This window comes from Eulemur rufifrons, chromosome 16 (assembly GCF_041146395.1).
Source record: "Eulemur rufifrons isolate Redbay chromosome 16, OSU_ERuf_1, whole genome shotgun sequence".
Taxonomy (NCBI): Eukaryota; Metazoa; Chordata; class Mammalia; order Primates; family Lemuridae; genus Eulemur; species Eulemur rufifrons.
This window is the reverse complement of record NC_090998.1, coordinates 43935938-43963763: the sequence shown is the minus strand read 5'-3', so window position 1 is coordinate 43963763 and position 27826 is coordinate 43935938. Positions and strand designations below refer to the sequence as shown.

The 27826-nt window shown below is 48.1% G+C and overlaps 2 protein-coding genes and 1 long non-coding RNA gene across 10 annotated transcripts in view; 1 reads left to right on the top strand and 2 right to left on the bottom strand.

Moving 5' to 3' along the window:
* Window positions 1-21560, bottom strand: part of IKZF4 (IKAROS family zinc finger 4) — a 28740-nt gene extending 7180 nt beyond the window's left edge. Inside the window, exons 1-9 of one of the 5 annotated variants that reach the window (XM_069490048.1) lie at window positions 21339-21560; window positions 17235-17312; window positions 12321-12372; window positions 10766-10859; window positions 7836-7985; window positions 5641-5734; window positions 4240-4344; window positions 2972-3232; window positions 1357-1524 (exon numbers count right to left, since the gene is read on the bottom strand). In XM_069490048.1, coding sequence (XP_069346149.1) covers window positions 1357-1524; window positions 2972-3232; window positions 4240-4344; window positions 5641-5734; window positions 7836-7922 — 715 coding nt within the window. In that variant the 5' untranslated portion in view covers window positions 7923-7985; window positions 10766-10859; window positions 12321-12372; window positions 17235-17312; window positions 21339-21560. Of the gene's footprint in view, window positions 1-1356; window positions 1525-2971; window positions 3233-4239; window positions 4345-5640; window positions 5735-7835; window positions 8517-10765; window positions 10860-12320; window positions 12373-17234; window positions 17313-21338 lie in introns of those variants that run through there. The other 4 variants (XM_069490051.1, XM_069490049.1, XM_069490050.1 and 1 more) reach the window with 4 other exon arrangements.
* LOC138396558 (uncharacterized) lies at window positions 4307-18960 on the top strand. The gene is made up of 3 exons (XR_011235714.1): window positions 4307-4369; window positions 17059-17190; window positions 18781-18960. It is a non-coding gene; the product is annotated as an uncharacterized lncRNA (long non-coding RNA).
* A 650-nt stretch (window positions 21561-22210) lies between the features above and the next one.
* SUOX (sulfite oxidase) lies at window positions 22211-27115 on the bottom strand. Of its 4 annotated transcripts, none has more exons than XM_069489310.1 (5): window positions 27044-27115; window positions 26562-26670; window positions 25156-25215; window positions 24702-24879; window positions 22211-24139 (listed from the first exon to the last, which is right to left on the bottom strand). In XM_069489310.1, the coding sequence occupies exons 3-5, from the start codon at window positions 25203-25205 to the stop codon at window positions 22730-22732; spliced, it is 1638 nt and encodes a 545-aa protein (XP_069345411.1). In that variant the 5' UTR covers window positions 25206-25215; window positions 26562-26670; window positions 27044-27115; the 3' UTR covers window positions 22211-22729. The 4 variants fall into 4 exon arrangements, with proteins under 4 accessions (XP_069345411.1, XP_069345410.1, XP_069345412.1 ...); XM_069489309.1 differs by having other exon boundaries at window positions 27026-27096; XM_069489311.1 differs by lacking the exon at window positions 27044-27115 and adding an exon at window positions 26921-27015.
* Between the last annotated feature and the right edge of the window lie 711 nt (window positions 27116-27826).

Here is a 27826-nt window from a genome sequence, read left to right as displayed (position 1 = left end):
CATGAAGAGACACAAGTGAAATGCTCTGTAGATTATAAAGTATGAATCAACGATGATCTTTCTCCCTGTTTCTCCACATACATAGAGATAAAGAGGTCCCAGTTACAAGGTGGGAGAACCTGGAACAAGGTAAGTGGATGCAGAAAGTAGAGAGTGGTAAAATGATTGCTCTGTCTCTTTAAATCCTGCTCAGGAGAGTTTAAGAAAAGAGAAAAATAGCCAGGAAAGTTTCCAAGGACAGACCCTACTAATTCTTTCCCTTCTTCCCTTCTTCCTGCTTTTTCCCAGTCTTGAGCTCACTCCTTCCTGCCAGTTCAGCTCCTGGCCTCTTCCCAAGTCTGAGCCAAAAGCCTACAGCATAGTAAAATGCCTGAAAAATGCTGTGTGTCCAGCTGATTCAGACAGATATTGATTCAAGTAGTCTTGCCTGGGCTAGAAAACCTTGTTAATCCAGCGTCCTGGCACTGTTCCACACATTGACCTCTAAGCACCCTCTGGACTTGCTTATACCTCTGGGAAGGTGACAACTTCTAGGGACAGGGAAATAGGATACTCTTTTCCTATTTGGAGGTCTTAGGCTCCCTTCTTCCAATATGAGAGGCCTATGAATATTTACAGGATCCAGTAGGAAGTAAAGGAGAGGACAGATAGTGGTTGCCCAAGACCTGGTGTTGCAGGGAGAGGGTGAAGATGGTGACAGGTGTGGGGCCTGGAGCGGATGGGAGTGGGAGGAGGGATTTCCCTGGAGCTCAGAAATGAGGGGTGGTGGAGCAGGGAGGGCTCTGGCATCAACAATCTTTTTTTTTTTTTTTTTTTAACTTTTTAATTTTTTTTTTATTTCAGCATATTATGGGGGTACAAATGTTTGGGTTACATATATTGCTTTTGCCCCACCCGAGTCAGAGCTTCAAGAGTGTCCATCCTCAGATGGTGTGCATTGCACTCATTAGGTGTGAATATACCTCTCCCCTCTTCTCCCTCCCACCTGCCTCACACTCGATGAATGTACTACCCTATGCACACAACAGCAACTTTGGCATCAACAATCTTTAAAAAACAAAAGTCAGGGAGGGTGACTGTTAACAGCCAAGAACATTGCCCATGTTCCTTTTGCTCCATGTCACAGAATGTGATGGATATAAAATACCCCATCAAAGAGTCCCCCAAATTCCCCATGGGGCCCTACTGCCCAGAGGAGGGGTTAGAGAGACAGGGCCGTATTTGCTCTATAAGTGTTCTCCCCTCCTCAGTCACAGACACTGTAACTCCCCAAATAAAGAGAAGTCACTGAGCTCTATTCACTGGGTGTGCGGAAAAGAGCCCCATCCCCTCCTCTCCCACTGGATAGTCACTGACCCGAGTGTGTGCGGAGGTGGCCAGTGAGTGCATCACGCCGGCGGCAGGCGTAGTTGCAGAAGGGACATTTAAAAGGTTTCTCCCCAGAGTGCAGCTTGATGTGGCGAAGCAGGTTCCCCTTCTGGGTGAAGGAGGCACCACACTGGTTGCAGTGGAAGGGCCTTTCACCTGCAAGTGAAAGAACAGATTCCAGAGGACTGGGCATGAGGAACTTTCAAGGTTGAACCTAACCCCCAACGCTCTGCCCTACCCTGCCCAAGGGAAGGTGCTCTGAACACACTGCTGAAGGCAGAGCTGTGCCACACACACTAATGCCGCTTTGTGTAGATTAGAGATGTGTGGCAGGGATAGGGGCACCAGGCCTGGAACACAAGGCCAAAAGACTGTTACCAAAAACTGAGCCCCACAGGGCCCACTCTGCTCTAGGAGCCCAAAGCCTGAGGAAGCTGAGAAGAGGAGGCTTCTGTTTTCTGTTGTTGTTTTTTTATTTTTATTTTTATTTATTTTTTATTTTTTTATTTTTTTATTTTTTTGTTAAGACAGAGTCTCACTTTGTTGCCCAGGCTAGAGTGAGTGCCGTGGCGTCAGCTTAGCTCACAGCAACCTCAGACTCCTCGGCTTAAGCGATCCTACTGCCTCAGCCTCCCGAGTAGCTGGGACTACAGGCATGCGCCACCATGCCCGGCTAATTTTTTCTATATAGATTTTTAGTTGTCCATATAATGTCTTTCTATTTTTAGTAGAGACGGGGTCTCGCTCAGGCTGGTCTCGAACTCCTGACCTTGAGCGATCCACCCGCCTCGGCCTCCCAGAGTGCTAGGATTACAGGCGTGAGCCACCGCGCCCGGCCCTTGTTGTTTTTTTAATTATGAGATGGGAGGGCCCAAACAATACCTAGGAGTTCTATCCCTATTGGACTATAGGATCCTTGTTGAGGCTACAACACCTTCCCCTCCATCATATCCTGAGAAAAAAAATCAGCTTCTTAATTTAACTTTTTATTTTATTTTTATTTATTTATTTATTTATTTTTGAGACGGAGTCTTGCTCTGTTGCCTGGACTAGAGTGAGTGCCGTGGCGTCAGCCTAGCTCACAACAACCTCAAACTCCTGGGCTTAAGCGATCCTACTGCCTCAGCCTCCCAAGTAGGTGGGACTACAGGCATGAGCCACCATGCCCGGCTAATTTTTTCTATATATTTTTAGTTGTCCAGATAATTTCTTTCTGTTTTTAGTAGAGACAGGGTCTTGCTCTTGCTCAGGCTGGTCTCAAACTCCTTACCTCAAGTGATCCTCCTGCCTCGGCCTCCCAGAGTGCTAGGATTACAGGCGTGAGCCGCCGTGCCCAGCCTAATATTTTATTTTTTTAATTTATAAATGACAATAGTTGAGGAAAGTGCCAGGAAAGTGCAGGTGTTGAGTGGAATCCAAATTCCATTCCCTCCCACTTTTTTTTGTCAGCCAGAAAATGTGTGGGAGAGACCCTTCCCTTTCTGAGGACACCCTAGCCCCAGCATGGCCTCCTCCAGCCCTCTTTCTACCGTTGTCCCAGCACTGCCTCTGCCTCTCAGCCCCACCCTGGGAGCTCCTCCCTGAGTCCCTCTGGCTTACTCACCAGTGTGGCTGCGCTTGTGCACCATGAGCACGTTGGGTCCAATACAGACCATGCCGCAGACATCACACTTGAGTTTGCCATTAGGCAGCCGGATGCCACCAGGGGAGTGAGGCTCTGGCCCACTCCCATCACAGTAACCCAGGGGCTCCGACAACGAGTCTTCCACAATCACACTGTCGTCCTTTTCCAGGAGCCGCTCATCTGGCCCCAGCAGTCTGCTCGACTCCTCATCGCTGTACATCTCCACCTTGATGGAGTTGGCTGGAGGGTGGGATGGTGTTTAGAACAGAGACAGGCAAAAGGGGAACCTGCCCTCATGCCAGAATGGCACTCCTAAAGTCCAAGAGGGTGCCTTTAGGCCCTGAGACATTCAGGCCTTAAAAGGGGCCAACACCCTAGTATTGCAGGTGGTGATATCAGAGTCCTACTAGAACCTGAAACAACCTTTTCCTTTTCTCCCACCCACCAGGCAAATAGGCTGCAAAGAGAAAAAGTTGGGGGTATATAGGATGTCTTTTGTCACTGAGGAGAGGAGCGACTAAGAGGAACCTTTTTTTCTACTCTCTTGTCATTAAGAAAGATGTCTGGCTTGGCTCTGGGCAAGAAGCCAGCAAGTAACAGTGGCGGGAAAACAGTCCTAGGAAGACTGAGGGGGGACGGCAAGCTAACGAGGGAGCAAAACTGGAAGACACACATGGCTTACATTTTCCTCTCACCCCATTAGACTGAACCCCTCTACCCCCTCCATAAAAATCTGAGGCTGAGCAGTGGGGATAAAGGAAGGAGGAGCCATTGAGGAGAAGGCTTTGGCTCTAGCTCTGACCTACATTCCTGGCTATTCCAACCATTTAGAGAATGTCACAGATCTAGGGCCAGCTGGGGAGGGGCAGTCATGGGGACCCTGTCTGGGCAGGAGAATGGGGTGTGGGGAGATGGGGAGGCCCTTCTACTCTCTATTTCCTGTCTAACTCCACCTAATGACCATTTCTATCTACCTGCTTCTCCAATTCCAGAATTTCTCTTTGGAACCTTCACCTTAATCCCACCCATGCCTTTTTTAATTCCACTCTAGTCTGCCAGTGACTCTTCACTTTCGTTTTGGAAACCAGGAGAACCCTAGACACTGGGCTCCTTATTGCTCTTAGAGACTCTGAGCAGGAAACCAAAGGGAGGCGACAGTGGGGAAATGGTTGCCAGTGGAAGGCAAACTGAGAGCCAAACGCACACGGGATGCCTACTGCCAGGAGCGGGTAGGAGGCTGCACTTACCACTGAGTGAGCGGCTGGGAGAAGAGTGCTGGCTGTTGGGGGTGCTCACCGAGGGCCCCACTGGGGCCCCAAGGAACTCCTTCTCCAGAGATGAGTCCCCGCTACCTTGGAGGAGAGAACAAGAGGGCAAGTAAAGCTGGAGCTGGAGCCATCTACTGTCCATTGCCTAATCTTATAAAAAATTCAGTTAAATTTCACATTTATTTGATAGCCACGTACAAGGCAGTGTTTTATGCTGGACACCATACCTTGTGCCTTCCTACCAGTCTGGGTGCCTGGTGCTGACTTCTGTGAGCTCAGTGGCTGGGGCCTTGCCTACCTTACCTTTATCTAGGCCTGGGGGGAAGAGCATCACTGCCTGACGTCCACAGGAAGCAGGGCTGGGGCTGGGCGGGCCAGGGCAGAAAAGAAAATGGGGGCCTCGGAAGGGACAAATGTTCAAGACAGACATTCCTTCCTACGATTCCTCTCTGGAGCTCCCAGTACCAGATTTGGGATCTGCAGGAAAGGCAGCTGGAATTGTCCCTGAATCTAATGATAATATTAATAATAATCAGCTAATATTAATTGAATGTTTACTATGTGGCAGGTATTATCCTATGCACTTAAAATGAATTATTTAATCTTCATAATAACCCTATGAAGTGAGTACTAATATCATCTTGATTTTTCAGATGAGGAAACTGAGGCACAAGAGAGGTTATGTTACTTGCCTAATGTGATGTAGCTGGTACTGGTGGAACTTGGATCTGATCACAGACAGTAAGTCCCCATGTCCTTCACCACTATCTACACAGCCAATTAGGAGGTACTGTGTCAGCTGCGGAGAGTAGGGCCCATTAGATTTCCTAAATTCAGCAAAAATTTGACTACTATAGAAAGCCTTCTATCTGAGATTCTAATCACATATTTACTATTTGATGTTGCCTTGACAGTTAAATAATCAGCTTATTCTCGATATGTTTATTTTAGTTTGTTGACAAATTGCTTTATAAAAATGATTTTTGAGAGTTTCATGGTGTTTTTTGAAATTAGATAATATACCTGAAGATATATGTATGTCTTTTTAAAAAAAAAAAATCCCTCCTCCCCACAATCTTCTGCACAAATACATAGGTGAAATAAAAACACGTGGATAAACACACACACAGACACATATCACATATGTAGATACATATAAAGAAAACATACCTACTGGGATAAACATACCCATAGCTTTCTATATTATCTGCTAACATGAACATGCATGGATATATGCCCACAGGCCTAAGTATGGAAAAGAGAGAGAGACGGAAGGAGAGAGACAGAGAGAGAGAGACAGAGAGAGAGAAACCCTAAAATTCATCCCTAAAGTCCACCTATTAGTACTTTACCCAAGTGCCCAGCTATGTACATACTTACTTTCACAAAATAAAGATTCCATTATAAAATGGTTGGAGTCTTGGGCCTGAGGCAAGAAATCCGGAACACACCCTCCTGAGGGATCCCTCTCCAGCTTTGGTCAGTGGGAAGAAAACAACCACTCAGGACTTTGGGACCATTTTCCATTCATATCCTCTCCTAAAGTCCCATTTCCCCCATTCTTCCCATCAAAGCCTGAGGAAATTTGTTCACTATCTATAGATAAAGCCTTATGGCTTGAATCTGAGTTCTCCCAGCTGGGGCTCTTTAGGTGAGCCACGGTTACCTAAAAAAGCCCCAAATCAGAATCACACACATATCATGAAGTAAGCATCTCAGGGTTGTGGGTTGAGACTTACAGACTCAGAGCCAGTTTTAAAATATGTCCTTTCAACTACGTGTAGGATTTACTAAGGTTAGAAGGGCTGAAAAAGGGTATCTTCTTACTGCCTTTCAAATATTAGTGCTGACTTGCCCTAAATCACTGGACGTTAGTAATCAGGGAAGAACAGGGCTCTGGGCTCTGGCATTTGGGCCTTGACCCTAAATAGATGAGTGGGCTTGCTAGAAATCCATTGCTGGTCCCAGTGTACTAGGCTGAGGCTGCCTCTTGGGGCCAGGGGCTCGATATATGGGGGAAAATGTCTTTAAAGAGATACTTGTAAACATGAAGGGAAGCATCCTTTCTGGCTTTCCCAATTAAGGTGTGGAAACAGGAGGAAGAGCGGGAGCCTCCAGAGTCACACCGGTAATTCAAGAGGCCCTTTACGGCCGGGCGCGGTGGCTCACGCCTGTAATCCTAGCACTCTGGGAGGCCGAGGTGGGCGGATCGTTTGAGCTCAGGAGTTCGAGACCAGCCTGAGCAAGAGCGAGACCCCATCTCTACTAAAAATAGAAAGAAATTATATGGACAGCTAAAAAATATATATAGAAAAAATTAGCCGGGCATGGTGGTGCATGCCTGTAGTCCCAGCTACTCGGGAGGCTGAGACAGGAGGATCGCTTGAGCTCATGAGTTTGAGGTTGCTGTGAGCTAGGCTGATGCCACGGCACTCACTCTAGCCTGGGCAACAGAGTGAGACTCTGTCTCAAAAAAAAAAAAAAAAAAAAAAGAGGCCCTTTAATGCTGGTGTCCTCCCTACGATAAAGTTAAGAGGGAAAATAGGCTCAAGCCTACTTTAATGGGGCTAATACATAAAAATGAATTGGTTTCAGGGGTTCAGAAAGTCTTTCTGGGGCCCCAAGGATCTTGAATTTCTAGACGGGGGTGAAGGGGACTACAGTAAGATTTAGGAAGTTCAGCAGTTCCTCTCTCAGCCCCAGAAACCCCAGTGAGGGAATTTCAAATGTCTGGGACTCCCAAGAAATCCCAGACTGTCAAAGCCAAGAATTAAGGCTGCTTTCTGGTTTCAGAAATTTTCTTGGTCAAAGTCATCATAGATTGGCTGAACCCCCAGAGGGCAAAGCCAAATCATGAGGTTCACATCAGAGGAACTGGGAGGTAGGTAAAGGACAGAAAAGCAGCAGGAAAGAAAGGAACTGGGAAACAGCCCACAAGCTAAATGTGTTTCACATGTTGAAGGAGACTAGCCCTCAGCTCTTGCTGCCCTTCCTTGCTCCCTTCAAATAGTGGCTGCCTCTAGGGAATGACCATGAGCTTGGAGAACCTCCACACTTCTCTGCAAGGGACCTTATCATAACTGCTTTCCCTTTCTTGACCATGGGCTCCAGGGTGGCAAGATGCTAACCTGCTATCGGGGAATAGTGCAAGAGCAAAGAAAGACGCCCATCCTCAGCTCTATTGTGGGGAGGAGGCTGAGGCCCCTCAGATCTCTGCTCAAGGCTGAGGCATCTGCTGCCAAGGCTCCTCTTCCTTACCTTGATTCTCTCTACTACCAATTCCCACCCAGGCCTGTCTCTGCATTTCACCCCAGGCAGCTCTGCCTCTATCCCCAAGGCCTAATCAAGATGTCACCACAAGCTCCCACTGTCCAAGTCACCGTCTTTGCTTAGCAACACCAAACACCCTTTCCCATCCTCCGCAAGTACAAGGAGGAACGCCCCCTCCCCCGCTACACACACACACACAGCCCATCCTCTCCCTCTCCTCAGGCTTGGGAGTTGTTACTGAATTGGCTCCCTAGCCCCAGCACCCCCCTTCCCCCCTCCACTAGCCGCCTTCTGCCTGAACTTACATTATCCTTCCCTTGCCGGTGAGACCCTGGGGTGCGAACGCGGCCGCCGCCTTGGAAACGGCGAGGGAGTGCGGGTGGTGTGTGCATGTCTGCGTCTCGGTGGCAGGCAGGGGTGAGCCCAGCCACTCACCTTCCAGGAAGCGTGGATTCCTGGAAGTGAGGGGAACCGCCGTCATTTCGCAGGCAGCGGCAGCGGCACGGTGAGCAGGGGCCCACGGCTGCAGCCAGCAAGAACAGCTCAGCCCAGGGTGTATGTGTGTTGAGTGTGTGTGTGTATATATGTGTGTGTGAGAGAGAGAGAGAGAGAGAGAGAGAGGGAGAGAAAAACAGAACGCTTGGATGTTCTTGAGGAGGGGGCTGGAGAGAATGTCTGTGTATGGTAGGGGGATGTTAGGCTACAGCATCCCTTTTCCAAGACAGTGAAGGGGGTGGGGGTGTGCACAGGGAGGGAGAGGCAGATGCCGTTGCCCTCGTGCCCAGCAGACAAAGAAGAACTGCACAACAAATGCTTGAGAGAGGCAAGAGAGAGAGAGTGTGTGTGTGAGAGAGAGAGAGAGAGAGATGGATGGGCCTGCCAGTGGGAGGGAGAAAAGGGGGGGGCCCCCAGGGAAGGCCCAATCCTCTGCCAGCTGGGGAAGCCAAGGCCCCAGAGGTCATGGGGCCCAGGACACGGGCAGCTTCGAGGCTCTCAGATCAGCAGAAAGCCCCTCCCCACCAAACTCAGGCACTCTTTCCCTCTTCTTTCCCTCTCTCCCCCCTCCTCCAAGAGGGAGGTTGCTCTCTAGATCTGCGGACTGACAGCCCCCTCCTTCCCAGCAGTGAGAGGGCCCAGCACAGTCTGGTGTCAGGCTAGTGTTGCTCTGTGGCCCGAGTTCTTTCAGATTCCAGGCAAAAAGGCCGGTACAGTCTCACCACCTCCCCTCCCTCCTGTGCCCCAGGGGCCCCAGCAGCCGACAGCCCTGGATGAATCCACCCTCTATCAGGACAAGGCTTCTGCTCCCTTCCCTTTCAGAGGAGCTGCTCACTGACAAACTGACCTACTTTGGAAAACTACGTTTTCTGATTCTAAGAATTTGGGGGTGGGAGGGGCCGTAAAACTTTGGGCTGCCTATCCCTGAATCCCTTTCTACTAAGATTCCCTTAAACATTTCACAATCCCAGAAAACTTGGGGCAAGCACTGTTCAGTCAATTAATTGCATTAGCTGGGTTTGAGCAACTCAGTTTCCCTTGAAAGATAGGGGAATGGGGAGGGGGGATCCCTGCGGTAAATTAATGGACTCCTGCTTATCTTCCCTTCTCCCCTGTCTGGGGAGGGAATGATCTGTACCTTTAGAAGGAGAAAAGGGGAGAAAAGATGGACTTTCTGAATCAGGTTCTGTGAGGTGTTAAAATCTCTTTAAAGAACAGGAGAGATAACTCCCTTCATCAAGTGGCCAGGTGAGGGAAGGTCCCCTGCAGTGGAGGTGGAAGAGCTGTGATAACCTGTGAAAGGCCCATGGTGTGCTTTAGGAGGACTGTACACTGCAGCCTTTCCCTCTGTTTCCATGTCAGCCCAGGAGAGATGGGTCAGTGGTGAGCTCGCAGGTGCTCCTTCAGTGACTATAGCAGCCATGCCCAATCCTACAGGGGGCACTTTCCAGAGCTCATGGTAGCCCTTTCTTGACTTTTCCTTTTCCCTTTCTATGGTAGCTGCTGACATCTAGAATTCTCAAAGTACAGATGAAAGGTTTCTGGCTTCTACTTTCATTCAAAAAACATCCTGTGCAGAGGCCACTTCTTATCTAGGAAATGCCAATCTGCTGAAAGCAGGGAAAGCTTGGTTTCATAGCACAGTGAAGCAAATATCCTCAGCAGTTTTCTGCTAGTATCCACTATTCTCCAGAGATAGTACTGAAAAGAACTCCATGGGATATTTCCTCAGCTACTTTCATAGTTTCTCATATGCCTACCTCATGGCAGGGACTAGTTTTTATCCATCTGAGTGTTCCCCAGCACTAAAGCAGGGTCCTGAGTGAACCTGTTACTCAATAGTAGTTTTCTTTTCTTCCTTCCTTCCTTCCTTCCTTTCTTTCTTTCTTTTTTTTTTTTGAGACAGGGTCTCACTCTCTTGCCCAGGCTGGAGTGCAGAGGCATGATCATAGCTCACTGCAGCCTCAAACTCCTGGGCTCAAGCAATCCTCCTGCTTCAGCCTCCCAAGTAGCTGGGACTACAGGCATGCACCACCATGCCCGGCTAATTTTTAAAAAAAAAATTTTTGTAGAAATAGGGTCTTGCTTTGTTGCACAGGCTGGTCTTGAACTCCTAGCCTCAAGTGATCCTCCTGCCTCAGCCTCCCAAAGTGCTGGGATTACAGGTGTGTAATCCAAAGTGCCCAGCCATGGTTTTCTTTTTTTTTTTTTGAGACAGAGTCTCACTCTGTTGCCCGGGCTAGAGTGAGTGCCGTGGCGTCAGTCTAGCTCACAGCAACCTCAAACTCCTGGGCTTAAGCCATCCTACTGCCTCAGCCTCCCGAGTAGCTGGGACTACAGGCATGCGCCACCATGCCCGGCTAATTTTTTGTATATATATTTTAGTTGTCCATATAATTTCTTTCTATTTTTAGTAGAGACGGGGTCTCACTCTTGCTCAGGCTGGTCTCGAACTCCTGACCTTGAGCGATCCACCCGCCTCGGCCTCCCAGAGTGCTAGGATTACAGGCGTGAGCCACCGCGCCCGGCCCATGGTTTTCTGAATAGACTTAACTGACCAGAAGGTAGGAGTATTGGCTGGTTCTTCAGAAGGGCCATGACTTTAGTTACAATAAAGTCTCTTCCAATTAAATCAGTCTATGTGATCCCTGTGATTCTGTCCAGCATGTGGCAGGTATTGAATGCCTTTACCCATTCTAACTCCTTCTCTCCTTAAACTAGAATAGGGTCAATGTCTTACCTTACATTACCTAGGTGTTGCCAATGACTCTCATATGTGTGTCTGACCCACCTTGCTGTCTCCATTAGTGCATGCCAATAATTCATTGGTCCCACTTTAGAGTAAAAAATAAACTATAGGTTATTTCCACAATGGTGGTTGGGTTTCTGCTGGGGATACTCATCACATCAAAACCCAATTCTGAGGCCAGGGGTGGTGGCTTACACCTGTAATCCTAGCACTTTGGGAGGCCGAGGCAGGAGGATCACTTGAGTTCAAGAGTTTGAGACTAGCCTGAGCAACATAACACGACCCTGTCTTTACAAAAAATTAAAAAATTAGCCGGGCTTTTCTTAAAGCCCGTAGTGCCAGCTACTGAGGAGGCTGAGGTATGAGGATTGCTTGAGCCCTGGAGTTTTAGGTTACAGTGAGCTATGATGACAGTACTATACTCTAGCCTGGGCAACAGAGTGAAACCATGTCTCAAAACAAAACAAAAGAATAAAAAACAACAACAACAGAAAGAAAAACCCAATTCTGGCTTCCCTTACCTCTAATAAATAATTTCCTACCCTGACATGCTAATGGTCTAAACAATGATTCCTTCCATCTTAGAGATAATTCTGTCTTAGGCCCTTCCCTAAACTCTCAGAGAGGGAGCTAGACAAAGTTTCTAATTTCTTTTCTGTTTGTTAAACTTGTTAAATTTGATTACTTTCATATCTTTAAAAGCCATTTATACTATAAACTTTGATCTCTTCTGCCTTAGTAAGAATATTTGGCAGGTGTGAAAAGCTATAACATGTTAAGATTGTGGAAAAGGATTGGGAAATGAGATTTGGGCTCTATATTTCTACCTTCAAAGGCTGAAAACTGGTGGCCCACTGGCTGAATTCAGCCCATGGATAAGTCTGACTTGCTCTTTGGAATATTTTTTAAAATATTGAGTCATTATTTTGAAATAGAGATATTTTATACAAAAATGTGGATTTCTGATTAGTCTTGAAAAGTTGGAAGTTTTGGCCACACTAGATATACTACATGGCAGTGACTGGTGGACACCGAATAGCTGCTGTCCCTCGAGGTGGGACATGTGTTCATCAGTTCATGACAGCCACCACCATTCTCTTCTGCTTATTATCCTAACCTGACTTCACTCATTGAAATAACCACGTGGCCCTTGCAGGCCTTTGAGGTTTGAAACCCTGCTCCACTCTTTACCTGGATGGGACAGAATTTCATGTTTGGTTGGTGACTTTAGAGTGCAGAAGGAACCAAATCTTCCTTCTACCTATTTCCTTCATATCATTCCTGTAGTGGTAACCACTCATATTCCCCTCCTATTCCCTTCCTATTTCCCTAACCCCAAGAAATCTGGGAAAGAGAATCACTATTTAGGGAATGTAAAAATCACCAAAATAATTACACACTACCAAGAACTACCAAGCAAGCATGAGTGTCAGCTGTGTGACTAGAACATTTAGAGGTCATGTGCCTAGGCTGAAGGCTCTCTGCCTTGCTCCACAGAAGAGTGTCTGCTCCCGGCCCCTTGCAAATAGAACACACAGAGGCATACCAGACATATAGGAGCGGCCATTGCAGTCTTCTATGTCCATTTTAAAGAGATTCTGCTGAAAGAGAAAATAGCTGCTATTAGAAGCTAGATCTGGGAAGGAGGAGGTTTTTCTGTAACATTCTTGAGCTAGTAAGAAACCTAAAGCATCACTTAGTCGTGGTCTGATACTATTCTAAAGAAGAAAAACCTCATACTTTGTCCTGATGAGAAAGACAATGTACCCTGATTTATAAACCCCAAGATTTCCTCCAACCCACAACTTCTGCAGGCCTCCCCAAACTCTAGGGTGGAAACACTATCTTAACCCAGCATGGTCCTGGATTATGAGAGGAGACCCTCTCCCTGTAGGTGGAGCTCATGCTGCAGGAGACAGGTTATACCTCAGCCCTCAGAAGCTCTATACCTCAGTTAAGGATGGGGTAGTATTAAAAATAAGAGGAAGAAGCTGGATTCAGTCATTCAAGGGATTCTTTCTTGAGGTGTGTGGTGGGAGGGAGGGCGACAGGGAAGGAGAAGGTGGAGGGGAGCTGCCCACCCAGGGTTCAGTGATAAGGCCTCCACTGAAGGTGCAGTAAGTGGCTTTCCCCACCCTCTCATCAGTTAGTCCGCTATACTTGTTTTTTTAAAAAGGGGAGGAGTCTGAATTTAAAATGCAGGTGAGGAAAGGTAAGCAGACATTGGCAGTAGAGTATTCAACAATCAGGAACTGGGGAAAATTAAAAGTGGTAATTTGTTGCAATGAATTATCTGCTTAGGAGCCTGTGGGAGGAGGGGGAAAAATTCTATCTGGTAGAAATTTACATATATCCAAAATTGGTTTCATTCACTCATCGAATGAAAAATAAATGCCCCTGAGGCAGATTTAGGGGAGCAAGAGTCGGGCAAGGGAACAGCCTGAGCTGCCACTGGGATTCTTTCGTGTTTTTGAAAAATCTCACTGAGGCTGATAGATGAAAATTTGGTTTGCTTGTAATGCTATATTGAGAGACGTGGGATGATGGGGTACAATAGGGCACACAGGGGAAAAGTGTCTGTTTTGCTGCCCTCCTTGTCTGGAGCTGAGAGACTCCTTTAAAAGGCTCATGAGAATACCTGAAACATGGGCTTACCTTCACTTCACAAAGCAACTCTCCCTTACATTTCATCAGATAGATTCCTAGTCTCAACCCTATTTCCCTAGGAAGCCTGGATGTGGAGGAAAAACATTGTCTAAGTTTAGTTTCAACTCCTCTTTTCTTGACATCCTCCCTGGAATGGACTGAGCTTTGGGACCACTAGAACAAACCACAATTATAAATGGTTCCTTGAAGGGTCCCTTAGGGGCAATGATTAGAAGAGCCCATGTCCATAGTAGTTAGAGAATTCATACCCTCTGGAGCTAGCTACAGAACTTGAGGTAGGCAGAAATACAAAGATGAGGGAGGGCAGTCTGGTACTCAGGGTCCCCTTTCATTTCCAAATCATTGGCTCTGTAATTGCCCTTTGGGATTTTTCAAAATGAATGCAAAGCTCAAAGTGCCACTTGTAACTTCCCTCACATACATCCCCATGCAAGAGAGGCAAGATTGAGCAGGATTTTCCCTGTTTTCTGCTTGGAGAAACTGAAGCTCAGAGTAGTTAAGTTACTTGTCCCAGGGCTCATGGTGAGAATGGAACAGGAACAAGATCTCGCCTGCCTCTCTGAGGTGTACTTTCCTTTAAACAATAATGGCTCCTTTCAAAAGCCAGGCTACTCAAGATCTTCATGGATCTTCTTGCTTTTCCATGGTTCTAACATCAATTAAGGCATCTTTTCCTTTGGTGTGATCCCCGTGGGAGTGGGGTCTGTTACTAAGAAGAACAAGTTGAACTGGCTCTATATGCTGATATAATTGTTGAGGGGGGTGGGCACAGCATGCCTCATGCCCATGTGAACAAGGGGCTAGACAAGCACTAGGTGGGCAGAGCAGTTGAAGCATAGCATTCAGCTAACACTGGCTCAGGACGTGTATCTTATTCTTGAACTCCTGCCCAAATGGCCCCAAAACAATTTCTAGAAGGATCTGAAGGAGCTGTATTCTGAGTTGGACTTTTTTTTTTTAGACAGAATCTTGCTCTGTTGCCCAGGCTAGAGTGCCATTGCATCAGCCTAGCTCACAGCAACCTCAAACTCCTGGGCTCAAGCAATCCTCCTGCCTCAGCCTCCCGAGTAGCTGGGACTACAGGCATGCGCCACCATGCCCAGCTAATTTTTTCTCTATATATATTTTTAGCTGTCCAAATCATTTCTTTCTATTTTTAGTAGAAACGGGGGTCTCGCTCTTGTTCAGGCTGGTCTCGAACTCCTGACCTCGAGTGATCCTCCTGCCTCAGCCTCCCAGAGTGCTAGGATTACAGGCATGAGCCACCGCGCCCAGCCTGAGTTGGACTTTCTTCAGAACAGTAAACTGAGCTTTCTTGCTTCTTAATTGCTCTTAACAGGTGCTCTGTGACACATCTTGGGCAAAATCAGTACTTAGCTGCCTCCAACTGGCCTAAATGCCAACTCGGTAACCCTGGAAGTGAGAGGGAATTGAGACTCTGCTGTTCCCAGTCCTGGTTTTCTGAGAGCCAGGAGCAAATCAGCAGATGTACTTTACTCTTTGCTCAAGTCTCCCTGTGGCACATTCCTCCCAGCCTTCCCACTCTTCACCTCTCAAAGCACCTCTTTCCCTGCCTAAGCAGGCAGGCAGATCTTAATGTCTCCTTAGAGGAACTGGGTCAAATTAGTCAGTGCCAATTGGAGACACGTTGCAAGAGGAGGAGGTCTGAGGAGAGAGAAGTTAGTTACACAAGACAGGTTTGGCTCAAAGGTCTTGGAAGGAAACTGGCTTTAAAGTAACATAAACGTCATTTAGTGATGGAGGTAGGCACATATGTACTGTAAATTCAGTTTAGTGAGCTGAATACAAAGCAACTAGAAACAGCTAGTCTTCCAGTTCAAAAGGAAGTATCTCTGTGAGGAGGGAGGAAAGGTTGGTCATTGTAAGAGACACATTTTCTTTGTTGTCCTTCCTTCCTCCCTCTCTCCCTCCCTCTCTCCTTTCCTCCCTCCTTCCCTCTCTCGCTCTCTTCCTTCCTTCCTTCCTTCCATAGGGTCTTGCTCTGTCACTCAGGCTGGAGTGTAGTGGCACAATCATAGCTCACAGCAGCCTCAAACTCCTGGTCTCAAGTGATCCTCCTGCCGCAGCCTCCCAAGTAGCTGAGATTACAGGTGCACAACACTGTGCTTGTCTTATTTATTTATTTTTTAGGGTCTCACTATGTTTCCAAGCTGGAGTGTAGTGGCTATTAACAGGCTAGATTCAATCATAATGCACTGCAGCCTCAAACGCCTGGCTTCAAGCAATCCTTCTGCCTCAGCCTCCTGAGTAGCTAGGACTACAGGTGCATGCCACTGCGCCAGGCTCTTCCCTGTTCTTCTTCTTCTTTTTTTTTTTTTGAGACAGAGTCTCGCTCTGTTGCCCAGGCTAGAGTGCTGTGGCGTCAGCCTAGCTCACAGCAACCTCAAACTCTTGGGCTTAAGCAATCCTCCTGCCTCAGCCTCCCGAGTAGCTGGGACTACAGGCATGCGCCACCATGCCCGGCTAATTTTTTCTATATATATTTTTAGATGTCCATATAATTTTTTTCTATTTTTAGTAGAGATGGGTTCTGGCTCTTGCTCAGGCTGGTCTCGAATTCCTGAGCTCAAACCCTCCTCCTGCCTCGGCCTCCCAGAGTGTTAGGATTACAGGCGTGAGCCACAGCGCCGGGCCTTCCCTGTTCTTTTCAATCCACTTGGCATAACAAGAGTCCTCCATGGTTCTGCCTTTCTCCCATTAACATGATATCACATTTGAGCAGGAATGGGCATCCTTTCTAGACAGAAGATGTCCTACCAGAATCAATGATAAGCAGCAGTGAGAACCAATCCAGACTCTGACTTCCAAGGGCAGGTCAGGCATCAGCTACCACCCCTATATACCCCAAAACATTCCCACTATTGGTGATAAAAATGTGAGAAAGTCAAGTTTTCTTTATATAGTGGTTCTGAAAGCCTGAAATAAGGTGGACATCACAAGTAATTGAACTCTTCAAATCCTCCAATCCTGCTGTTTAATGCAGTGACACTTCAAAATTGGAATTTAAAGCATACTCATTGTGGCCTAGTGTGCAGAAAGGTACTGAGGAGGATGTTGGGAAAGAGGGTGGAGGTGGAGAGAGTGGCAAGGATCCATGCCATCATTTTGGTTATTATTCCCAAACCATAACAGGGAGAAGTGGAAAATTTTTCTCCAGTTTCCCACAGCACCTGGGTTCTGAGGTGGAGCCCACTGGTTATTAACAAAACAGAACTTCCCATGTACTTTGGGTGTGAGCAGTTCAGGTACTACAAGTAGATCAGACCCACAGCATCATCCTCTACTGTCTGTGCCTTCTTGAACTGAATGAAATCTGAGTGAAAACATGTTGGAATCACACAGCTGACTCTGCTGTCTGTCAGGGGTTTGTATAATTGGAGAGGGGTAAAGGGTTAGGGAATAATGTGGAATTAGGCATTGTCTGCAAACTGACTGCATTCCCCTTTTGAGGAAAAAGACCTAGACATTGAGCAATTTGCAGTTCTGAAATGATCTTTAGGGTCAACCTAGTGCTCTCTGAAGTAAACCCACCAACCTTTACTCAGCCCATGTGTCTGTCTTTACAGTGGAAAGGTCTGACTCATTTTTTTCACCAGGCGATAGATGGTGACCTTCTGTCTATATATAATACAGATGAAGACAGCTCAGCTTCATTATCTAAGTGCTTGGGAAGCAGTGCAAAAGGGATCAGGTCATCCTAGGAATGGCCAGTCTCTAAAAAATAAGGGGTAAAAGCTGGGAATACAACACCTGGGCAGTGGGAAAATATCACCTCGTTGTTTCCTTTTAGATTTCAGGTGGATGCAACTTTTCTCTTGTTCTTTGTGCTTCCCTGTCCTCCCCATGCAGACTGCAAAAGAGACAGAAGGCTAAGGTTTATGGGTGGGAGGAGAAACAATCCTACCCATCCCATGTCTCATTTCAGGACTCGAGGAGCTAAGGGACAAGGGCCAAACTGAACATTTTAAATCACTAGTTGTGGTGGACATGAGATGACACTTTTTGGGTTTTCTGGGTGTACCCCTGAGTATTGCCCTGTGTTTATAAAAAGGCCCCCAAAGGTCACTGCTGTTCAGTTTTATATTTGGACAGGAGTGGGAAAAGTAGAGCAGAGGAGTTCAAGTTGAGTTTTGTAATAATCAGTTTTGAAGCCAAAGATGCCCAAAACAGGGTAAGCTCTCTCAAGTGAAGTTTGAAATTTTTTTTTTTTTTTTTTTGAGGCAGAGTCCTGCTCTGTCCCCCTGGCTAGAGTGCCATGGCATCAGCCTAGCTCACAGCAACCTCAAACTCCTGGGTTCAAGCAATCCTGCCTCAGCCTCCCAAGTAGCTGGGATTATAGACATGCATCACCATGCCCAGCTAATTTTTTCTATATATATTTGTAGTTGTCCAGATAATTTCTTTCTATTTTTAGTAGAGACGGGGTCTCGCTCTTGCTCAGGCTGGTTTCGAACTCCTGACCTCGAGCAATTTGCCCACCTCTGCCTCCCAGAGAGCTAGGATTACAGGCGTGAGCCACCATGCCCGGCTGAAGTTTAAAATTACATGGAAGTCTCAATTAACTATTCTGAGTGGGATAGGGTGGCAAAAACGTAGAAGAGACAGTGGCCAAGAGTCCCTGATACATGCTGATCAAAAGAGCTCACTGTTGTTTGGGCCAGAAAGATATTTTCAGGCTCCTCTACTAACAAAGAATCTTGCTCTGATAATCCAATTTGGTAAGCCTCTCTCTTCTTTATGTGGAGGGCCTAGGGTGGGGGTGCTCCAGAACCTGGGAAATCAGGAGCTGCAATGGAGTTGAGAGATGATCTCCAATCTCTTGGTTTTTAATAGAAGAAACTAAGCCCAGAGTCACTTATCTAGTTAGCAACAGAAGTAGGACAAGTAGAACCCAAGTTACTAGGAGAGGGTTCTTTCCACTAGAGCACAAAGTTAAACTTGCCCCAGTTGGAAGGTTTGAGCCACTCTGCTTGCCTTCTTCCTTGGGTTATAAAATGAATAGTTTTTGGGTCTGCATCTTGGTGACCTAAATACATCCTTGAACTGGAAACTTATGGATAGGAGGAAAAATAATCCTCTTCCTCCTATGTCTCTTTTCAGAGATTATGGGCCTGAGGAAAATGCCAAACTAGATGCTAAGTCTCTTTAAGGTAGAAACAGGGGTCCTTGGCCCAAGGACTACCCCAGCATATGTACTGCATCAGGGCCTACAAGGTGGATTCTGACCCCAGAGACCAGGTCATTCATATCATCACTACCCTTTCTTAGAGACGCTTTTGTCTGATAAACCTTGAATCTCTCTCTCTCTCTGTTTCCAGAACAGAGTCCATAACTCTTCTCAGAAGAGGAAGCAAATCAATCAGCCTGGAATTCAAAGCCTTCTCCAGCAGAGTCAAGAGACCTATAAAGAAAGGGAGTCCCTCTGCCTGTGGCATTGTCCACATTCACAGGGTTCCACTCTTATTTGTTCCTATAGAGTAAAATGATGCTAGAAATACCTGCCCAATAATAACTTCTCTTTCCTTGGTTATTTTGTGTGGGGGTGGGGAGGAGGGGGGAGAAGAGGAGGGAGAGAGAGAGAGAGATGGCCAGTTTGGCAAAAATAATTCCTTTATGGATGTTGGTGTGTGTGTGTGGGGGGGGTAAGATAAAAGATGGGATAAGTTTCTCCCATGCTGAGAAGCACAAGCTGCAGATTTCAAACTAAGAGGAAATAAAGAAGAAACTTTTCACTGGAAAAAAGGGCTTATTTCTGAGCCAAGTCCTGAAATATGCCTTACCCTTAACCTACTGAGAGGAAGAGGATTGCTCAGATGCTACAGCTGAACTAATTAACTGTACTCAGTGGGCAAAAAAGACATTATATTTTGTGTTTGAGACATTAACATCCATTGACTAGGACAAGATACAATTCTGAAGCTGCCAAAATGAGGGCAGCTTCCACCACCCTGAGGCCCACCCCAGAAGCTCCAGTGAAATCTCTCCTGCTTCCCAATGGTAAGGCTATTTCCGTCTTTTAAGACTTTATTTTGGCCGGGCGTGGTGGCTCACGCCTGTAATCCTAGCACTCTGGGAGGCCGAGGTGGGCGGATCGTTTGAGCTCAGGAGTTCGAGACCAGCCTGAGCAAGAGCGAGACCCCATCTCTACTAAAAATAGAAAGAAATTATATGGACAGATAAAAATATATATAGAAAAAATTAGCCGGGCATGGTGGCTCATGCCTGTAGTCCCAGCTACTCGGGAGGCTGAGACAGGAGGATCGCTTGAGCTCAGGAGTTTGAGGTTGCTGTGAGCTAGGCTGACACCACGGCACTCACTCTAGCCTGGGCAACAGAGCGAGACTCTGTCTCAAAAAAAAAAAAAAAAAGACTTTATTTTTATCTCAGGACCCACTCATCTGACTGTTCTCATGACCCAAGGGGCTGTCTGAATTCTCTGGCTTTAGGCTGTTGGGAAGGTTGAAGCCCTCCTGTAACCACAAAGCAAGATTTACTGACTGGCAGGCCTATGAGGAGGTGAGGATTACCAGCTGTGCATTTCATACAACCCTACCAAACAAGACACTATGCTTTCAAAGATTGTCTGTTTTGGCCTTTTATCTGGGCTTGTCTTCAGAATCTGAGTTATCTTAAGTGGAAATATGCTAGGTAGTCTGACAACTGTTTTTCATGCTTTCTAAGGATATGAACATATATGTATCTTCACCCAGGCAAAGCGAGCAAGTGTCAGTAAGGGAATACAGCCAGGCTTCAATGGTCATCTGGTTGGCCATGATGATGAAAGACCTAGAGCTAACACATGAGCATCTCAGGAACATAACTATGCCCACTATTGATGCTTTGAGGAATCAGGATGGGTAAACAGGCACAGCAGGAGCTACCACAGTAGACAGTTTTGCTTATGAGACGAGGAAATAGGGTGAAAAAAGGTATGCAAAAAAATTTTCCTGGAAGCAGAGTTAGCAAATTCTTGACTTTGGAGAGGGAATGGGGTACCTTATTTCATAAACATCTCATATCTAAAAGTCTACATTCAATTAAACATTCCACTGTCCCCAGACAGGACCAGGCACAATTAAAAAAAAAAAAAAGCATAGAAATCAAATGAAAGTTCAAAAAGTGAGAATCTAAAACTCTGTAGCAGACAAGGGGTAAGGAAATAACTGGGGATGGGTCTTTGTGAAGAGGTACATGGACGACTGTTTAAATATTCAGGAAGCAGACAGCCTGCTTCCGAAGTTTGTAGCTCCCATCCAGATGCCTGCCTAGGGTTGTCTCTTGCATTTCTTTCTTAGGGCTTATATGCAATGCATCTTCCTTACCAACCTTGCTTCCCCAAGTTCCCTACATCTCCCACCCTACACAGTACCCCAGGTAGCACTTCTCACTCCATCCTAAGTTTCTTCTCTACCACGTTTCTCCCACTCTGCTCTCTGCTTCCCAGATCTTCTCACCTAGGCCTACTTTTTTTTCTCCAGCCTTTTCGATCCAACCCCTGGGTCCCTCACTTTTTTTGTTCAGGGACCCTCTGTACTGCTCCTGTCCCTCTGTTCTACCCTAGCCATACCCCCACGGAGGAGCCTCGCGCATGCCAGCTCCTGCCTGTCCTCAGCCTTCTGCCTTGATCCGTCTCCCGCCTTTTTAGGGCCCCCAGATCCCTGTTACCTCCTTCTCAGTACTGGGGCATCAGGCCAAACTGCCCCGAGCCAGCCTCCGCCCCTTGGGCCCCAGCCCACCCCTTGCCCCTCTGCGAGCCAGCTTCCCCGGCCCCCGCCCCCGTCCACGTCTCCCCTCACTTCACGCCCTAGCCCCTCAAGCCCCGCCCCCGCTGCCGAGGCCCCGCCCCCGCTTTGCTCAAGCCCCGCCCCTCACTCACCTGAGGCGTCTCCGCGCGCGCGCAGGCTGTGAGGGGTGGGGGAGAGGGGACGGTGATCTGGGAGAGGGAGGCGGATTGGCGGGGGTCCCCCACTCTGGCCCGGGTGGCCCAGTGCGGGGGGAGTGGGGTCACTGAGGCGGCGGCAGCCAGGCCGCAGCCAGGACCCGGGCGCCCATCGGCGGCGGCGGCTCCATCTCCATCAGCAGCTTCACCTGAGGAGGGACCTGCCCCCCCCCACGTTCCCCCCCATCACAGCCGTCCCCCCCTCCCCCTAACAACTTCCGGTCCCACTACCAGGCGACAGGCGGCGTGGCCGAACACCGAGCGCCCCCAAGCCGGGGAGACTGCTGGGGAAAAAAGGGAGAGGAAGCTAGGGGAAAGTAGCCGAGCGCCGAAAGATTCAAGTCCAAAAGGCGCCGTCGCTTGCAAAGTGTAACTCAAAGACTACCCCTTCATCTACATCTAATTTGCAAACTAGATACACATTGGATGCCCCACGTGCCCTGGTACGTCTGCTCCTAGTGAGTGCCAAGTTTTGTCTTTGTACCTCCTAAGACAATATTGATTTTAACCTCAGCATTCTTTGCCTTTCCTGCTAAGTACATAGGAATTGTGGGGGAGAAGGATTTGAGTGTGCCAAATTTTTTATCATCTCCTCTTTGGGGGTATCTTGAGGTTAATCACCTAGGCATTGCTGCATATGCTAACAAACCTCACAGAAGGAAGCTCCATTTCTTTACTTCCCAGAGCCTGCTTCCATTCTCTCCTCCCCCCACCTTTTGTTTTGGGCTAGTCTCACTGCTCATCTCACTACCAATGTAGCCTCCCTCCTGCAATATATTCATTCCCCAGGTGCAAGAGGCCCCAGAGTCATAATCTTAAAGAGACATTTTATTGATGTATTTTGAAAATTAGAATTATAAAGGGAAAGGATTGGATTCCTTGCTCTCCTGACAACTCTCTGGCAATCAGCGAAGCAGTAGAAAGTAGCATATAACTATTAATACTTTTCTTACACATGCCACACAGATTCTCTGAAGAATCCAAGAAGAAACGCAAAACAAGGCCTTGATGGTGATGGGGGGGGGGGGCAGAGAAAATAGTGCTTGTCTCCAAAATTACTTTTCTCACTTCTAGCCCCCTGTTCCAACAGCTGCCACCTCCTGGCACAGGGTCAGAGGCCAGAAGGGGTATGTAACATAGTATCCAATGAGGGAGGTTTTCTGGTGGAAATGTGCAATGTGTGTGTAATGTGTGTACCTGGGTATGGCTTAGGAAGGCCATACCTAAGAAGTAGAGAGGTGGGAAATGTTTTTCTGAAGCAGTGAGGCCAAAGGGTGGGGAAAAGGGCTGAGGTGTTTCTGGGGTGTAGATGGCTCTATTCCATAGTCTCATGAGGCCACATGGACGTGAACACGATGCCAGGCATTGCTGAGCACACCTCGCAGGTTCCAGATTGGGGCCACGGTGTCTGGCTGGACATTGTAACTGTCGTCCACAGCCTTGCAAACAATGTTCAATTCCTTCTGCCCAGCTGGCACAACGGCTCGCAGCTGCCATAGACGCCAGGCCCACGCCTTCCTGGGGCGCTGTTCCTCTCCATCCAGCTCAGCTGCCTGCCAGGTTAGGCCCCCATCCAGAGACACATCCACCCGGATCACAGCTCTGCCACCACCACTCCATGCATAGCCTTTGATGGTCACCTCCCCTGACGCTACAGTCTCCCCGTCCTGGGGCTCTGTGATGGCCGACTGAACAGGAAGTTCCTGAATAGATGGAGCTGAGTCAAAATCTACAGTGTCCCAGTCCACAGATGGAGAGAAGCCTTTGTAATCTCGCCGCTGCCAGTGGCTGTAACTTTCCTCTGGTTCCACACTCACTCTGCCCAGCCATTTGACATGGCGGGCACCCACCACACCAGGAACCACCACCCGCACAGGGAAGCCATGGTCGCGAGGTAGAGGCTGCCCATTCATCTCATATGCCAGCAGGACCTCAGCTTCAGGGTCCATGGCCCGAGCCAGAGGGATAGATGCTCCGTAGGTATTCCCAGTGGGGTCTGAGTCCAGTCCCTCAAAGCAGACGTGGGCCTCCGTTTCACACAGTTTGTGACCAGCCTGGGCTAAGACATCACAGAGCCGTGCCCCAGCCCAGCGTGCAGTGCTGATGGCCCCTGTCCTCCACTCCAGACCTTTTACTTCTTTGACCTGAGTCATCTCAGAGCGCCGGTTACCAGCACACTGCAGAGTGACTGTGATCTCATGCTTGGGAAACTTGTACAAGTCATCCAGGGACAGAGATAATGACTTACTCACAGGACTCCCTACTACATGCAAACGATAGGTGTCTGGGTCCAGGTTAGGTACAGGCAGATGGTTCCGGGTAAAGAAGATAGGATTTGGTGTGATGTAGTTTTCTGTCAGTAGCTCAGGGGGGGGCTCTGCATTAAAGGGGCGTTGGCTGTTGACCTTCAGGGCTGGGTGACGTATAGGATCATCAGCATAAGGGTCAGAGGTCTCCAAGGTGGAAGGTACCTTGTCTTCAGGGTTCAGCTCCCCAATCTTGTACTGAGCCAGTAATTCACGCACATGAGACTGGTTGTGAACAGCATAGAGGGCCCAGAAGGGCTCTAGGGGACCCCCAGCTGCTAGCATCAGCTTTGATGGGCCTCCTGGGTGTAGGCCCACAAATTCTGTGACATCAAAGACCTCATGGCCCAGAGTCACCCATATCCCAGTCTCAGGGCTTGTGTGGGAACTCACTTCCTCCTTGGTGTATATTCGTGGTGACTCCTGAGCAGCCTGCAGGCAGGGGTGGGGTGAGGCAAAATGAAACAGAATATTAAGTAATTGGCTGGGCATGGTGGCTCACACCTGTAATCCCAGCACTTTGGGAGGCTGAGGCAGGAGGATTGCTTGAGGCCAGGAATTGGAGATCAGCCTGGGCAACGTAGTGAGACCCCATCTCTACAAAACATAGAAGAATTAGCCAGGTGTGGTGGCAAGCGCCTGTAGTCCTAGCTACTCAAGAGGTTAAGGCAGGCAGATCGCTTGAGCCAAGGAGTTTGAGGTTACAGTGAGCTATGATGATGCCACTGTACTCCAGCCAGTGACATCTGGGTGACAGAGCGAGACTCTAACAAAAAAAAAAAAAAAAAAAAAGAAATCACTCTAGTTCACCCTGACCCAACCCAGAGTCTAGGCCACTGGGAACTGAAGGTGGCAGATTCCATCTCTACTCTACGTGAAGACAGTGTCACCATGAGCTCTGTGGTAACAGCAAGAACATGGGTCACAGCCTGGGTTGCCTGTGGAGCTTATTAGGACTCCTTTGTTCTCACAATGAAGCCCTTTCCCTACTTACCCTACACCGATGGTCATGATAGGCCAACACTGCACCGAGACCTAGTAGGGTCCCCATGACTCTCCATCCCCCAGTGCCAGAGTTATCACCCGAGAAGGTGAGGCTGGGGTGCTGGGGCTGAAATGAATCATTTGTAGAGCAGGCCTGAATGCAGAGCCTTGAGGGGGTTGACCTGAGTCTGGAAGAGAGAGAGGTCTTCTTAGTAGCACATAGGGTCATATGAAAGGGCCAGTGAACACCTGAGGTTTACCTCTCCCTGGTTGGCCATTGTTTCCTTCCTGGAACTTAGTTTCTCCAGGGATAGGCAGGACAATTCGGATCTGGCTTTCCTTTTCCTACCTGGCCATTCTCTCAACTATCTCCCTTTTATCTGGCAGGTAAGATAAGGTATCATAAAAATACTGAGGGTAGGAGATAGGAGCTAGGAGGCAAGTCCTGGGATGGGAGGGCCTACCTGCAGGCCTGTCGGAGCCCGGAAACCATAGCTCTGTGCAGCAGCAGCATTGTGGCAGACCTGTAGGAGGAAGATTCTGGGATCAAGATAGGAAGACCCTTAGGAGGGGTCATTAGGGAGGCCAAAGGGAATGGGTGGGAGAAGACACAGAGGTCAGCAAGGAGCTTTCTGGGCAAATGGGGAGACTTGAGACTGGGGGTCCAAATGGGCCCTTAGAGAAAACTTAAAGCACTTCAGAGCCAAAGACTGTGCTGGCAGGATGGCGGGGGATGGGGAGGAGGCCAGGTGCTTCTAGAATCACCTATCTTCCATTCTCCACTCTCTACTTTGTCCACTGTAGAGAACAATGCATGGGGCCAAGAGAATAAAGGGAAGCAGCCAAATCTCTACTGTCCAGTTTGCCAGTTTTTTATTTCTGAAGTTAACAGAGGGCAACTGAGCATTAGACTGACTTAACCAGGGACAAGCAAGTGAAAAGAACAGCCTAATTGAGTGAAGAAGCCAGATTCTGGAGGAAAATTACCTTGGGTTTGTGAAACCGGATCCTGCCATTTATTAACCAGCCCTATTCCCCGGGCAACATACCAAGTGTCTCTGAACTTGCATCCTCATCTTGGAAATGAGATCTAGCTGACAGAGCTGATAAGAAGAGTAAGCAAGTACAGTAGTCCCCCCTTATCTGCTGGGGATAAGTTCCAAGACTCGCAGTGGGTACCCAGTGGATAGTACCAAACTCTCTATATATTATATTTTTCTATATACATACCTGTGATAAAGTTTAATTCATAAATTATGTACAGTAAGATTAACAATAACTAATAATAAAATAGAAGTATAACATTATACTGTAATAAAAGTTATGTAAATGTGGTCTCTCTTTCAAAATATCTTATTGTACTATATTCACCTATTTTCCAAGTGGTTGACCATGGGTAACTGAAACTGAGGAAAGTGAAATTCTAATAACATTGTCTTGAAGGCCTTTCTGTCCCCTCTTCTCCCTCCACCCACCCTAAAAAAAACATTGAACCCAGCTGGGAACTGGACCCCAACCAGACGCCCCCATCAGAATCTTATCTATGCCATTGTAGTGAACTCAAGCAATTGAGGAGTTAATGGCCAGGGTGTCTGGGGATGGGCTGGAGAAGGAAGATAATTTTTCTGCTCCCTGGTCTGTGAGTTTCTTCCTCACAGCAATGGGCTGAACACTGACCCAGGAGGGGCAAAGTGGCCAAAGTGAGGAGAGGTAAGAAGTGTCCCAACTGCTAATGAGATGCTGGAGAACAACTGTGTGGGAGTGGGTGGGTCATGGATAGTGAGGCAGAGAACCCACCAGGGAGATGGGATTAGGAGCAGTTTTCACTTTACCTCCGGGCTTTAGGACCCTCCCTCTCCCTGCCACCTACCTCAATCCCAGCAGCCTCTTTGAAGTACACTGGAGCAGTGCAGGTAGGGCTGACTCGCCGGTGAGCTCGGTCAGCCCAGAATCCCAGGTTTGGGAGGGGCGACCTTTTGCTGCAATACAGAAATGCCACCGTTGGTGCAGGTAATGGCTCCTGACTCCCCAGGGGCACTTTGGATAGGAGGATATGTCCTGCATCTAGAGGCACAAGCAGCAGGCCCTATGCCACTGCCCCAGCAGCTAGCACAAGGTAGTCTTGTAGGAACACCCCAGGACCCTAAGAGCACCCAGGCAGCAAGAGCGGAGGCAGGTACTGGTAGTTTTATTGTCCTTGAGATTCAGAGAACTGCTGGGTGCCAAAACCTCTCCGCCGCCCCGCCGGACTGTCTTTTAAGACAGTTTCGGTCTGTCGTCCTGGCTAGCACAGCTTCCTCCTCCTCTTCTCTCTCCCACCCTCAGCCCGCTTACCCGGTTCAGCGTCCTCACCGTTCGGTGTCCTCACTAACGTAGTTTCATCTGCTACGCCAGTGCTCTCAAAGGGGTGGGGCCAGCGCGGAGATGTCTGGCCGGAGGAAGGAACACTCACGCCCCTCAGCTAGTCCCCCATCCATTGGCGGGCCCCGGGCCGCCTCCCAGCTGCTGTGCCCACCCCCTGGAACCGAGGCAGGCGGGGCGCCACTAGGGCTCTGAGCTGAGACTGGCTCTTTTTGCTATCACTCTGGATAGACAGCAGTTGAGTTGATTATAGCCCCGGTGCTCAAGGAATGGGATGCCCACTGATGTTCGGAACTCAGGCAGTGTAAAGTGAGGACTCCAATACTTGAGCTGGGAGGGGGGAGACTTTGAGACGCCCCCGCCCCGCCCCTACAGCCGGAGAGGCCGCTGGTGCGTTCCCTGGCGGAGGCCTAGGGATATAGCCGAGTTTCTCCCGGCGGAGGAGAGCTCCGCTTCTACCTAGTTTTTGACAAGTGTCTGTGTTGCAACAATAGCCCTGTTTGTCTTTTAGGGAAAGCAAGGTCAATCGCTCAATTCTCATAACCAGGAATGACAGCAGAAATGAAGCCTAAAATAGTGGTTCCAAGAATTCGAGATTCCTTGAATTAGCCGAATCTCTCCCCAAGTTACGGAACCAACAATGAATAGCATCTTTTACTTTGCGTAGTCATTAAAAACAGTCGCTCTTTACCAAGAGCAAGGATAGTTTAACAACCCAAAGTATGAAAGTCATAATCTCTTATCTCCAAGAAAGGGACACCAATAGAATAAATT

Excerpts from the sequence above, each read along its gene's own strand:
- SUOX (XM_069489310.1), bottom strand. The coding sequence starts at position 25,205 with ATGCTGCTGCTGCACAGAGCTATGGTTTCCGGGCTCCGACAGGCCTGC. Across the intron at positions 24,880-25,155 it reads GGGCTCCGACAGGCCTGCAG|ACTCAGGTCAACCCCCTCAA; the intron begins GTAGGCCCTCCC and ends TCTCTCTTCCAG. Across the intron at positions 24,140-24,701 it reads ATCATGACCATCGGTGTAGG|GCTGCTCAGGAGTCACCACG; the intron begins GTAAGTAGGGAA and ends CCCTGCCTGCAG.